Here is a 14,051-nt window from a genome sequence, read left to right on the forward strand (position 1 = left end):
GTGTGCCCTGGCTGGGAATCGAACCCGGGTCACCCGCACGCCAGGCCGACGCTCTACCGCTGAGCCAACCGGCCAGGGCAAAACAAGACATTTTAATGCATTACTATTACAAAATATAAAAAAGTGATACAGCAACATAGAAGTGGGAATGTTAATTCAAGTTTTATATTCTTGTAAAGCTCCTCATTGTTACAGGTACTCAGAACAGGAATGCTGGTTGCACCCTCTGACTAGGGGCTGGTGGGACAGGTTGATGGGGGGCTCAGGCAGGAAGAACGGAGAGCATGAATGGGATGGGAGGTATTGTCACAGCCTGGGTCTGTCGAGGTTGACAGCAGGGCTGTGGACCAAAGTGGTTCCACATAATTGTGGACTAGGTCATTCTCTGAACTCTCTGTAGGATATTAGAGGGGGAGGCATTTATCCTGAGGGAGACCCTAGGCATATATATTGTGGTGCAGAAACGATACTCAGGCCAGAAGTGGGAAAACTGTTCTTTGAAACCACGTTGCTTTGAACATGATTATACTGGCTTGCATTCTGTATACTTAAGTTCAACAAACATTTATTGAGAATCTTGTAGCAAAGTTCAAAATACTTTGGGGATGGAAGGAAGGCTAAGACAGGAGCTCGTAGTCTGATGGTGGAGGCATATATGTAGACAAAAATTTTCAGTGTGACCTACTGTAATGGAGAACTTAGGAAGAGGCTGCCCAGAAGGTGTGTATGTCCTGGACAACTTAACATGTGAGTCATGTCGGAAAAAGTGAGTAGAAAGTAGCCAGGCAAAGAAGCAGGATACCTGGCCAAGTATGGGAGAAAGCAGCGGACAGATGGGGACATCCCTGAACACTAGGTGTGGTCACAGAGCAGAGAAAGGCTTATATGTAGATGAGAAACTGAACCAGTGTTCTGAAAACCAACTATTTCAAAAACAGGGCAAGGTCCACCCCACGTCTTTGTCCTGAGTTGGAAGAACTTTGCCACCAAGAGAAAAAGATTCTTCCCCATCTGGAATTTTCTTCAGTCGTCATCCTTGCTGGAATAATGGCCTTTGTCCTACCTCTCAACGCCATTGTCACAGGTGATAGAATGCAGCCAAGTCGCCTCTTTCAGACTGGGGCTGAACAGGGAAGCCACTCGCTAGTTTTGCTTCCAGGACATATTAAATAACTACATCAGCTCTTTCTACTCTGACCTGAAAGGGTTAGGAGTCCACGGTCTGGCATATTTCATCATTACTGCTGGGGGTCGGAGTTCATGTTCAATTAGCAATGTTAATTCCCTTCTGCTTAACTGTTCTCATTTCAACCAGAGTTGGGTGCATGGGACTCCATTTGCATAACTGCCTGATTTCGCTTTCTGGTTGCTAACAAATCCTCGGATTTCACCAGAAACTGAACCGCCGGGTGTCCCACATGCATTTAAATGGGAGTCACTTTCTGTGTCTCGTTCTGAGATCACAAGAAGCCCTCTAGGTTAATCACAAACAGGAAACTTCGGAAACTTCGAGGCAATTAACTTCTGGGATTCTATCTGAATTCTTATAATACACCGACCGGGGATATTAGACACCATCTGAAAACCCGCCGGGCTCAAGGTCCAGGAGGTAATTAATATTTGTTGAACGAGTGAATCATCTGCCGTGTGCTGAGAACTGAGATTAACATTTATATTGCTATTTGAGTTCTAGACCCTTCAAATATTGAAAACTAGCATTTGCTTCAAATTAGGTCCAAAACCTTACAAGGTAGTAGAAACCAAGGTAATTACTGGGAAATAAAAATATCAAGAAACTATTCTCTCTGATGACCCATGTAATGAAAAAACAAGTCTGCGGGATTTTATTTTTTTGTTCTGGAGGTGATAATAAACAGTGGAAACTGACCGAGGACACTTCCCCTCCCTCGGGGGCGGGGGGAGAGGCTTAGCTCTGCTCACACCCCAATACTTTCAGTGGGAGATTTCCAGGCCGGCCAGGGGGTTCAGAAGAGACTGGGGCAACTGGGAAATGGAGGAGCAGAAGCAGGTGTGCGGCCAGGGCAGGAAGCTGAGCATCCTGGTAGGGGACAGGGAAGGGAAAGGGGTGTGACAGGGACTCGGTAGGAGGATTCCAGGTGGAACGTCCTGAACTGCGACTCTTCTCGCTTCATTGTCTGCGCATCTACGTGGGGCGGTCGGTGGGCAGAGGTTAAAAAAAGGCTAATGATGTGGCATGAACCCCGTTCACATATTTGGTCATCTGTCTTGGTTTCCGTGTGTCCTCTTGTCCCCTTGCCTGCATTTCCACGTCCCCCATGGGCTATGTGAGCCTTGTAGGTGTTCCCTTCCCAGGATGGGGCACTTGTCCCTCCACCTGTCATTAGTCATTTCATGGGAGCCTATCTCCATGGGAACAGATGCAGCCTTTGCCTGGCTCCAAGCATCACCCCCACCCGGGCCTCCCGGATTTGGATAAGGTTGGTGACACCACCCTGGACCTCTGTGAGGAGCCCTGGTTGTCCCAGCAGGAGCAGTCCCCCTGGGCCAGCTTGATCCTCTAGCCTGACTCCTTCCCTGGCCACATCGACCTTCCGATTGTTCTCCAGGCGGCACGGAAGCCCACACACACTCTGTGGTTCAGCCCATCCTAACGAAAATAGAAAAATGACACGAGGCTGGAGAAATGGATTTTCAAAGGAATAGATGATTCACGGGTTGCATGCCTAACCTGGAAGTCAGCATCAAGTTCTCAGTCGGGGATTGGAGCAGGAAAATGATCTGCGAGAGGGGAGAAAGAAATGACATGCAGAACCATCCATTGCATTGTCCCCACCAAACTGTTGAGTTCCGCTGTGGCTCTGTGTGTGTGACACATAAGCAAAGAGCAGGGATGTGGATGTTCACGTGTGCTTTCCTTCACACCTGCCTGGGGGCTTGGGGCTCCCAGGGGGATGGTCAGACCCCCCTGGTCAGATGCAGGACCAGAGCTGGTGGCACAGGGAGGGAGACAGACCTCGGATGTAGTTTGCTCTGGGTCTAAAGATCTGTCTGCACATGCTCCCCTTGCAATATGGCTTGCCGTGGTATCAGGGAGTCCCCCAAATCATGGTGTCTTTAAAACGCAAACCCAATGCCTTGTAGAACGAGGATGAAGACTCCGTCCACGTTAAACCGTTCACATGAATTCACTGAGACCTTAGGAAGAAACTTGTCATATAGATTGCTTCTTGATACGTTCTTCTGTTCAACAAAGTATTTATGGGCCATCCTAGCTACTGTGCATCAGTCACTGTGCTCGGGGAGGTGGACCCAGGCTGCTCTCAGATCACTGACATCTAGTGTGTGTGACGTGAGTCTGCGTGCGGGTGAGTATGTCCGTGAGCGATCTGTGTTTCTGTGGGTGGGCAAACCCCCACGGCCAGAGATGGGTCACGTCTCGCAGAGGGGCGAAGTGCTCTGGGGCAGTCAGGGTGCTGGACTACTGCACGAACCCGAGGACCTCACAGAAGAGGGGGACCCGGAGCTCAGAGGTGATAGCAGAAGAAAAAGGTGTGAGAAAAGCATTTGTGCCCAAGGGAAGCCGAACCTCGTCTCCTTGGAATGTGGTGAGATGTTCCGTGCCGGGTGTGGGACCGGACCGGATGTGAGGACAGGGGCAGAGGGGGGTGGTTCGGCCCGGATGTGAGGACAGGGGCAGAGGGGGGTGGTTCGGCCCGGATGTGAGGACAGGGGCAGAGGGGGAAGAGGGGGATGGTTCGGCCCAGATGTGAGGACGGGCAGAGGGGGCAGAGGGGGGTGGTTCGGCCCAGATGTGAGGACGGGCAGAGGGGGCAGAGGGGGGTGGTTCGGCCCAGATGTGAGGACAGGGGCAGAGGGGGAAGAGGGGGGTGGTTCGGCCCGGATGTGAGGACAGGGGCAGAGGGGAATGGTTTGGCCCGGATGTGAGGACAGGGGCAGAGGGGGATGGTTCGGCCCGGATGTGAGGACGGGCAGAGGAGGGTGGTTCGGCCCGGATGTGAGGACAGGGGCAGAGGGGGATGGTTTGGCCCGGATGTGAGGACAGGGGCAGAGGGGGATGGTTCGGCCTGGATGTGAGGACAGGGGCAGAGGGGGAAGAGGGGGGTGGTTCGGCCCAGATGTGAGGACAGGGGCAGAGGGGGGTGGTTCGGCCCGGATGTGAGGACAGGGGCAGAGGGGGAAGAGGGGGGTGGTTCGGCCCAGATGTGAGGACAGGGGCAGAGGGGGAAGAGGGGGGTGGTTCGGCCCAGATGTGAGGACAGGGGCAGAGGGGAATGGTTAGGCCCGGATGTGAGGACAGGAGCAGAGGGGGAAGAGGGGGGTGGTTCGGCCCGGATGTGAGGACAGGGGAAGAGGGGGATGGTTCGGCCCGGATGTGAGGACAGGGGCAGAGGGGGAAGAGGGGGGTGGTTCGGCCCGGATGTGAGGACAGGGGCAGAGGGGGAAGAGGGGGGTGGTTCGGCCCGGATGTGAGGACAGGGGCAGAGGGGGAAGAGGGGGATGGTTCGGCCCGGATGTGAGGACAGGGGCAGAGGGGGAAGAGGGGGGTGGTTCGGCCCGGATGTGAGGACAGGGGCAGAGGGGGAAGAGGGGGATGGTTCGGCCCGGATGTGAGGACAGGGGCAGAGGGGGATGGTTCGGCCCGGATGTGAGGACAGGGGCAGAGGGGGAAGAGGGGGGTGGTTCGGCCCGGATGTGAGGACAGGGGCAGAGGGGGAAGAGGGGGGTGGTTCGGCCCGGATGTGAGGACAGGGGCAGAGGGGGAAGAGGGGGGTGGTTCGGCCCAGATGTGAGGACAGGGGCAGAGGGGGGTGGTTCAGCCCAGATGTGAGGACAGGGGCAGAGGGGGATGGTTCGGCCCGGATGTGAGGACAGGGGCAGAGGGGGATGGTTCGGCCCGGATGTGAGGACAGGGGCAGAGGGGGAAGAGGGGGGTGGTTCAGCCCAGATGTGAGGACAGGGGCAGAGGGGGGTGGTTCAGCCCAGATGTGAGGACAGGGGCAGAGGGGGAAGAGGGGGGTGGTTCGGCCCGGCTGCAGAGTCTGGGTTGTATCCTGCGCCAGGTGATGATCAGACCGCGCCGTACAGCGCACATGGTGCTCCCCACACAAAGGGTATTCAGCGAGGCTACATTTTTCATGCCCATCGGCTAGTTCATTCCTGCCAATGAAATTGGAATCAAAGTCACGTGTCATTTCAGGCTAAAATAGATCAAAAGAGGTTGCAATCTTCTTTAGAAACCACTTGTTCTAGAAGAAGTGACCTGCTTGCAATTGACATTATGATTCAGGGGTTAATTTTTTACTGTTGCCGAGTCTAACCTATTCTGATTAAAATCAGCAAAAGAATCATACTTAAATTTTTTTCTTTTCTTCCTTCCTCCCTCCCTCCCTGCCTTCTTTCTTTTCTTTCTCTTTCCCTCCTTCCTTTCCTCCCTTCCTTTTTATTTGATTTTACTTTTTAGAAAGTTCAGGTCTCTAACTTCTCTTAGCCTTGAGGTTCACATCTGGTTCAAAGAAAACAAGAACGCTATTTTCAACCCTTCTTGAGCTGAAGGGAGGTTCGGATGAGACCGTGTGAGATCGTGTGGTTAGCTCTGAAGAGCTAACTAGACCAAGTCCGAGAGCCGTGATCGGTGGGCAGCCTTCAGTATTGCCTGTGACAAAGAGAAGAACCCCGATCACCCCGTCATGACTTCATGGGGGCCTTGGGTGGTTTTCTTTCCTGTGACTTGGAAAGTCCTGTTGGCACAGCCGAAACCCACCCTTCCTTTCCTCGGGTTGAGTGAGCATCGTTCCCCTGTCTGGGAGCAGCCCTTCATGCAGTGGGCCATTAAGCTTGTCTAGATAACACTCATGCCCTGGCCGGTTGGCTCAGCGGTAGAGCGTCGGCCTGGCATGCGGGGGACCCGGGTTCGATTCCCGGCCAGGGCACATAGGAGAAGCGCCCATTTGCTCCCCCCCCCCTCTTCCTTCCTCTCTGTCTCTCTCTTCCCCTCCCGCAGCCAAGGCTCCATTGGAGCAAAGATGGCCCGGGCGCTGGGGATGGCTCCTTGGCCTCTGCCCCAGGCGCTAGAGTGGCTCTGGTCGCAACAGAGCGACGCCCCGGAGGGGCAGAGCATCGCCCCCTGGTGGGCAGAGCGTCGCCCCTGGTGGGCGTGCCGGGTGGATCCCGGTCGGGCGCATGCGGGAGTCTGTCTGACTGTCTCTCCCCGTTTCCAGCTTCAGAAAAATACAAAAAAAAAAATAAAAAATAAGATAACACTCAGACGTTATATTTGGATGATAAAGTAAGAAATGGAACTTTCTCTAAATATCTTATGCTACATGTTCCATGGTCAAATTGAAAGAAAAGAAATAGCTCACCTCACCACCACTGTCTGAGGACCTAATGTGTATTGAAGCCATCCCGGAGGGTCCCCCACCTGCAGTGACCTCTCCCAGAGTCCTCAGAAGCTTCCTCCATACTGAGAATGCTGGTGGCTCGTCACCTCTCAGTAAAGTGGCTTTGAGAAGAGAGTGAAACTACGAGTCCCTGGGGGTAGACTAGCTCACATGTAGTCAACTCCGGGCCTCTCGCTGTTCCTAAAGGTTTCACTCCCTAGTATCAGTCATGTAACTTTTTCATGACCGCCCTCCGGAAAAATGTCAGTTCTCAGCGTCATCTGTTGGGTGAGTGAACCACGGCACGGGCAGACACAAACCGCCACGGTCGTAGAGCCAGACAGGGGCGGCGCTGGGACTCGGGCATTTGGATCTGGGCCTCATTAAAATGACGAAGAGTGGAGAGACTGAGTTTATACCCGGGGATGACGAGGCTACGTTTTCTGCGGTCAGGTGGCCTGAGAGGTCCAGAGAGAAGCCGGATGCAGTTAGAGAAAAAGGAAAGTTAGGTAGGTGCCTTGTCCACGTGGAGTTCATGGCCGGAAACACTCTTCCCGGCTACGGCCACAGGGAAGTATTTCAAGGATGTCAGGATGACAGTTTTGAAGCTTTATCGGACGAGCTCAGCCCCCTCTCTGTTGCTGAAACCACCCCAGCCAGGCAGCCAAGGGCTCTACTCCACCCGCTCGCAGTGGAGAATCTTCGCCCTGTCTATGTGGACGGAGGAGAAGCGGTCGGCATCACGCTTGCAACGTGCCTCTCGGAGGAAGGAGATCAGAGCCGCGCGGAGAGAAGTGGCTGTTTCCCTGGTGAGGAGACGTGCCTTTCGCACATGCAGAGCAGAGAGCCCGGAATAAGCAGTTTGGAAGGAGAGTGTGGTCCGTTTCCTCACGCCAGAGAAATTGGCTAAGGCAGTGGTCTCCAACCCCCGGGCTGCGGACCGGTACCGGTCCGTGGGGCCATTTGGTACCGGTCCACAGAGAAAGAATAAATAACTTACGTTATTTCCATTTTATTTATATTTAAGTCTGAACAATGTTTTATTTTTTAAAAAATGACCAGATTCCCTCTGTTACATCCGTCTAAGACTCACTCTTGACGCTTGTTTCGGTCACGTGATACATTGATCTGTCCCACCCTAAAGGCCGTTCCGTGAAAATATTTTCTGACATTACAGCGGTCTGTGGCCCAGAAAAGGTGGGGGACCACTGGACTAAGGGACACAAGAGTGTTACAGGGCACAAGGGGAGACAGGTGTCAAGGAAGCAGGACACTGTTCAGAGGACGTTCTGTTGTCACCTCCGCAGGTTAGCCCAGAAAGAGGGAGGAAGAGACAGAAAGAGGGAGGAAGAGACAGAAAGAGGGAGGAAGAGATAGCGCCCGCTGAGTGTGGGGCTCGGGATGAGGGGCGTGCGGGATTGAACCCGGGGCGGGGCCGCCCCCGGGGATTTTCCCAGCTCTCCTGGTGTGAGAGTCGTCCAGTTATGATGGCCACGTGAGGAGAGAAAGAACCAGAGATTCTTCTGCCGCCCAGATTTGGGAGTGAAGGAAGTGAAATGTTTCATTCCCAGGGAGGACTCAAACGTTGAGCCAGGACTGAGAGAGGGACCTGTGTCCCCAAGGGAAGAATGACCAAGGGATGCTGTAGCAGGAGGCAGTGCGTGCCTGACCGCAGCCAGGGGGGGTCAACACAAGGGTCAGGGCCAGGGTGGCGGCTTTCGAAGGCCGGAAGAACGCCTCAATCTCCGATGCCCACTTGGCTCAGCTCCCGCCCGGGGCTGGCCACCTGCCTCGTCCCTGACGCGGGAGCCCGCCAGATGTATCAGTCACACACAGGGACGTTTAATTGACGAAGCTTTCCTTTCTCACAACCAGAGCGCACAACTTGGGAACTGCATCCTTGTGGGTCCAGCCAGCAACATCTGTGCCTTTCTCAGTGACACGGAGAGAAATTGGCCATGGTGGAGCTTACCGAAGGCAGGGGATTTGAAAGTATGGTTCCAGGTTTGTGTAGCGGAAACGGGCAGTAAAGAGCAGGCCTTTAAAAATTACTTGCGACAGCCCTGGCCGGTTGGCTCAGCGGTAGAGCATCGGCCTAGTGTGTGGAGGACTCGGGTTCGATTCCCGGCCAGGGCACACAGGAGAAGCACCCATTTGCTTCTCCACCCCTCCGCCGCGCCTTCCTCTCTGTCTCTCTCTTCCCCTCCCGCAGCCAAGGCTCCATTGGAGCAAAGATGGCCCGGGCGCTGGGGATGGCTCTGTGGCCTCTGCCTCAGGCGCTAGAGTGGCTCTGGTCACAACATGGCGACGCCCAGGATGGGCAGAGCATCGCCCCTTGGTGGGCAGAGCGTCGCCCCATGGTGGGCGTGCTGGATGGATCCCGGTCGGGCTCATGTGGGAGTCTGTCTGACTGTCTCTCCCTGTTTCCAGCTTAAGAAAAATGCAAAAAAAAAAAAAAAAAAAAAATACTTGCGACAACATGGATGGACCCAGAAACTATCATGCTAAGTGAAATAGGCCAGGCAGAGGAAGAAAAATATCATAAGACCTCACTCATTTGAGGAATCCAAGGAACAATGTGAACTGAGGAACGGAATTGAGACAGAGGAGGGATCAACGGGGCCAGAGGGAAAGCGGACAGAGGGAAAGGGGAGGAGAGGATGGGACCAGAGAAGGGAAAGAGATGGTGAAATTATATATACATAACACAGCGTTATAGAGAGCAGGACAGCAAATCCTGGAGGGAAGGGGGAAGGGTGTTGGGGGGAGGGGGGCAAGGGGGATGTTGAGGGGAACACAGGGATGGGGGGATGTATTCGGTGGGACACTTGAATCCATGTAAACACAATAAATTAAAATCAATAAAAAAAACACACAGAAAATAAATTATTTCATTAAGCAAAACGAATAGTAATTTCCTTTGAGCAGCTGTAGGATTCAACTGTAGAAACTCCAAATGAACAGCACACGGAGTGGAACTGATTAGAAGAGGATGAGAAACGCAGGGTGTGAACGCAGTATCCCTTGTTCAAGGGTGCAGGACATACACCGGCCGCCAGGGGGACCAAGAGCTGCTGGGATCCGGAAGGGGCGTCACCGAGGTTGTCCTGGGGTCCAGAGCAGGGCGGGAGGCTCAAGCAAGTCCTGAAGGGGTGTGATGCCACGAGAAGGGGTTTCCAGGAAGCAGCCCAGTGGGCGGAGAGGAGCCGAAATGACAGTCACGAAAGGGGGAAATCATGGTCCTCAGTAGGCAGACTGAGTTCTTACCAATAAATTGTCAAACTAAATATAATGAAAACCAGCCCAATGCAAGTAGTACACTTAAACACCGTACACTGAGCTCCTGCTTAAAGCCTAGTGTGAGATAACTGGGACATGGGTGGAACGGGAGTTTGCTTTTGCTGCACTGACGGAGGAAGGGCATGTCAGAAAATGCCCAGTAAGAGCCGGCAGGGAAAACCCCACAGAAAGGGGACGAACCTCACACTTAGAAGCTCCCGTTTGCAGACAAACAATGGTTAGACTAATTGTGGATCATTTGTAACTACCCACTTAGGGAGATTCAATAAAAAGATTTGTCATTAGGTGACACCTAGCTGTCTTGTTGCTGTGTCTCCCCTCACCTTAGAGCAATAAAAGTGAATTCATTTGCATTATTGTATAACTTAGGCAATTTACTAATTGAGCCAGGTTCCCTGCCCAGTTACTTTGAATTAATTTTCTCATCTTTAAGAATCAAAAGATTTGGAAAACATTGCTCGCGAAATGCCTGGCAGAGTTCACGGCTATTATGAAGAGGCGATTCATTATTCCATCTCTGTCTGCCCCTTGGATGGCTTTATCTTCAGGTGCCCAGTTTACTGTCTGAGGAGACCTGTCCCTTCCTCCGGGGAAACTTCTGGTCCCCTTCTTGAAGCCTGGATAATCCCTTACTGCTGGGGGTTAGGACGTGAGGAAGTAAGCTGGACAGGACCTGGGACGTGTGAGAAATTGGAAACTGGGAAGGGGAACCCGGGGCCTGAACTGAGGACCTTGACCCCAGGACCACACAGTGTTAGCCCCCTGAAGTTCACGATAGAGGAAGAAGGCGGTAGACTCACTTCTGACCCCCTGCTGATATCCGACGACATGCTCAGAATGGCAGAGTCGGTTTGCAGGGTGGGGAGCAGGGCAAGAATTTGGGGGTGGAGATGGAAAGGCGGAAAGGGGTCTAAGCCTAGGAGCGCAGAGCGAGTACGATCGAGACCAGGATCTCCTGTCTCGGCCACGAGAGCGCCGGGGTCAGAGGAGAAGTAGAGGTTGGTAGGGTGCTAAGAAGCTCAGACATGCAGTCCGAGGCAAGACAGCTCAGTCCAGACAAGGCTACAACACAGTGGCTATAGGTTCCCTGTGGCTACACCGGGTAAGGGGCTATCAGTCCATGGTGCCACAACGAATTCCATACCCCACCCACCAGAACCTATAACTTACCTGGGTCATGTAGGCTTCGAAGTAGGATAAGGATGCCCTGAATGTCCCTGTGGAGGAGGACCTCGGAGCGTGTGGCTGGCAGAGGCCAGACAGGGCAGGGCAGGGCAGGGCAGGGCCGGGCAGGGCCGACAGGTGGAGCAGTGATTAAGAAGGCCCCCACCGCTGTCACAGAGAAAGCAAGCTTTCTGTCGCCCGCACTGACAACACGTGGCTGATGGACAGAAACGGAACCCCACCCTTCACTTCTGCACTAAATGTTTGTTGCGTGTGCCCAAGATGTGCAGGTTTCTGGAGAGGATCTAAAATGGACATCAGAGGTTGCTTGCATTTGAGGACCTTAAATACTGAAAGGGCGGATGGAGACAGAGTTGGATGAAGCAGCAAAGGGGAGAGGGACACTCTATGACACTACTGGAACTCGGAGCAGGGATAAGTCACGGGGGGCTTCAGGGAGGAAGCAACCCAAAAAGAGCCTTGAAGAGCAAGTGGAACTTAGATAAACGCAGAGGAAGATGGAAAGCAATTCCGGACGGAGGGACACTCCATGAATTGTGAGGATTAAAGGAGCTACTTCGGTGAAGTCATTTAGAAGGGTTCCCGGAGAGACAAGATGGCGTTGGAGTAGGCGGACGTGCCAACATCTACCTCCCAGAACCAAAGTGGATTAGAAGGGTTCCCATCGCCGAGGAAGCGCACAGCAACCGAGACGTCTGGCCCTAGCTGCTTTTACTGCTGTTACCATTTTTATTTTTATGATATATTTTTTGGTAAAGGCAATGGGGATTAAAAGGGCACACTTGGAAGAGAGCCAAGAAGCCCAATTCCGACTTTCTTCTGGGGAAGCATGTGGGATGAAAGCATCACCGTGAACAAGGGTTTGTTTTAAACTTGATTTTGTCAGAGCTCTTTCTGTCTCACCAGGGCATCCAAAGTGCTTGTGCTCCAAGGGACCGTGGAGAAAGGTGACCCTGAGACGTTTAAGGTAGATTCCCAGGGACACCACCACTGACTGCCATGTTACTGAAAATCACTGTTTCTAGTCAATGCTTGCCTCTCTCAAAAAAATAAAACGGGACACGGTAGGTAAGCTCTTGGCCTGCCCTCTTTCTGCTTCTCTCTGCACCCCGTGGTCCAGCTGCTTGGTGGCAATGTATGTGCCCATCGGTATGAGATATATAAACGAGGTGACTGCCATTAGCGCTCCGAGGTAATGTTGCTGGGACAGAGTAGAGCCACTGGTAGAGAGAGGGCAGGGATTTGTTTGTCCGAATATTCAAAGTAGCCCTTTAGGAGCTGCTATTATTATTATTATTATTATTATTATTATTATTATTATTTTTTAAAAATGGCAAACGGGGTTTCAGCCAGAGAGTGGTTATTGCCCGGGTCTCAGAAGGAGCGCCTCCGTGCTGACTATTATCCCTCTCGCTCGGCCGGTCCCTCTCCACCCCGCCCGCTGTCGCGTTCTATAAATATCAAAGAGGCTGCAGAGGCAGCAGCTCTGAGAGCGTCCCTGTGCATCCTGGGCGCTCTCAGCCCGCTCCTCCAAGATAGTGTCGGGGGCTGCAGGCGGCTTTTATAGGGGGATTACTTAGTCACCAGTAAACGGCAATGAACTCTAATTTCAGTGTGCTAATTGTGTGTGTGCGTGCGCGTGCACGTGTGAGTGTGCGTGCGCGGCGCCGACCAGCTGGGCTGCACCTGTGCGTGCCTTCGGAGGTGGCTCCAAGGGACAGGCTCCCGTGCAGCCAGTCTGAGTCAAGTGACTCATCTGGGCTCCACTTGGCTACAGCGCGTCTTGGCCCGTGGGGAGCGCGAGGCTGGCCCTGGGGACGGCTCCCACTGGACATTTTATTCTTGAGTGTTTGCACGGAAGCAGAGCTCTCTCGCAGAGAGGTGGCATTACAGTCATTCTACCTTGCTGGCTTACACCGTATTATTTCCAGGACACCAAGAGGGTTTTTCAAAAGAAACGGCTGGATTTTTTTTTCTTGAAGTGTTTTTCCTTTCGGGTGTAAAGGACCAGTCTGAGACCTGGGAATTATTGCTAATGATGGGACGCACGGCGGGGAAACGTGTGAAATACCCTGACGTCTCGTCTCCAGCTTCCTGAGGCCGGGAGCAGGAGACTGCTGCTTTCCTGACGCCCGGTTTGGTCCCGACCACACGCAGCCTTGTTGCCGAAGAGGGAGCAGTATTCGCTTAACGGGAACCCTTTCCTCCCTGTGGCCCCTGCCTGCTTTCAGGTTGAAAACTCACTCTGATTCTTTTATTTGTTCTGGGAGAACACTTGTTGCGGTCACACCACTCACTGCTGTCCAAGAATCGTTTTTTTTTTGTTTTTTTTTTTACTGATAGTCAATGAAAAAAAATCATCGACAAAGAAAGTGTGGTCCGTCCTTCCTTCCTGGGTCTGTGTCTCTGTCCTGGCATCTCCTGTCCTGGGGGTGTGGGGTTTACCACCCTTCTGATGTTTCTAGCAAAAAATACCTCACAGCAGTAACTTCTACAAGACAGACATTTCAAGCACAACTATAGGATTCATTAAAAATACTTTCACTTAAGGAAATGAGAAGAACTTTAAAAAAAATATCATCCACTCCTAGTCACACATTTTTATTAGCAGCAGTAAAAAAAAAAAAAGAGCTGTATTCATAAAAAACTACAATATAGTTCCTTGCATGATAGACAAAACTTGTGGGTTTAGCTTATCAGTTTCATTCTTTTAATTCAGGAACATAAACGGCCCGCATTTACAATACTGTCTACTTAGATTTTAACGAGGTCTCTTAAATTCTACTTTTCCCGTTCTTAGCAGTAGTGTTCAGAAGGGGTGGGGGGCACTCACCCTGAAGGAGGAGTAGAAGGAGCCCCACTCCTCTTCTTCCACCGCTTCCGAGAAAGTTGTGGGGAGGCAGACGGCTGAGTGAGCATCCAGGGTCTGCGTGGTCCCGTTGGAATCGGGGCCATCCTGGGTGAAGTTGGCTGGCATGGCTCAGGTGGGGTGGAGCCCGGCTGTCCCCGCGCCCACAGCCCAGGCAGAGGGTCCAGCTCCTCCTGAGAGCCGGGCAGCAGCTGCACCTCCTCTGCCTCCCAAGGCTTCTGGCTGGAGCTCGGCTCGGCAGCGGCACAGAGCCCTGCCGGAGCCCACCTCACTGAAGAGCTCCGCCTGACGACAGGGAGGACTCACGTGCTGCT

At 52.9% G+C, this 14,051-nt stretch overlaps 1 protein-coding gene across 2 annotated transcripts in view; it reads right to left on the bottom strand.

Annotated features, from left to right (window-relative positions):
• NPSR1 (neuropeptide S receptor 1) overlaps window positions 1-13,845 on the bottom strand; it is a 107,486-nt gene extending 93,641 nt beyond the window's left edge. For both annotated transcript variants that reach the window (XM_066354096.1, XM_066354095.1), the window contains exon 1: window positions 13,702-13,845. In XM_066354096.1, the coding sequence (XP_066210193.1) occupies window positions 13,702-13,845 (144 nt within the window). The remainder of the gene's footprint in view (window positions 1-13,701) is intronic.
• Window positions 13,846-14,051: the final 206 nt, after the last annotated feature.

Source organism: Saccopteryx leptura, chromosome 12, assembly GCF_036850995.1.
Source record: "Saccopteryx leptura isolate mSacLep1 chromosome 12, mSacLep1_pri_phased_curated, whole genome shotgun sequence".
Lineage (NCBI taxonomy): Eukaryota > Metazoa > Chordata > Mammalia > Chiroptera > Emballonuridae > Saccopteryx > Saccopteryx leptura.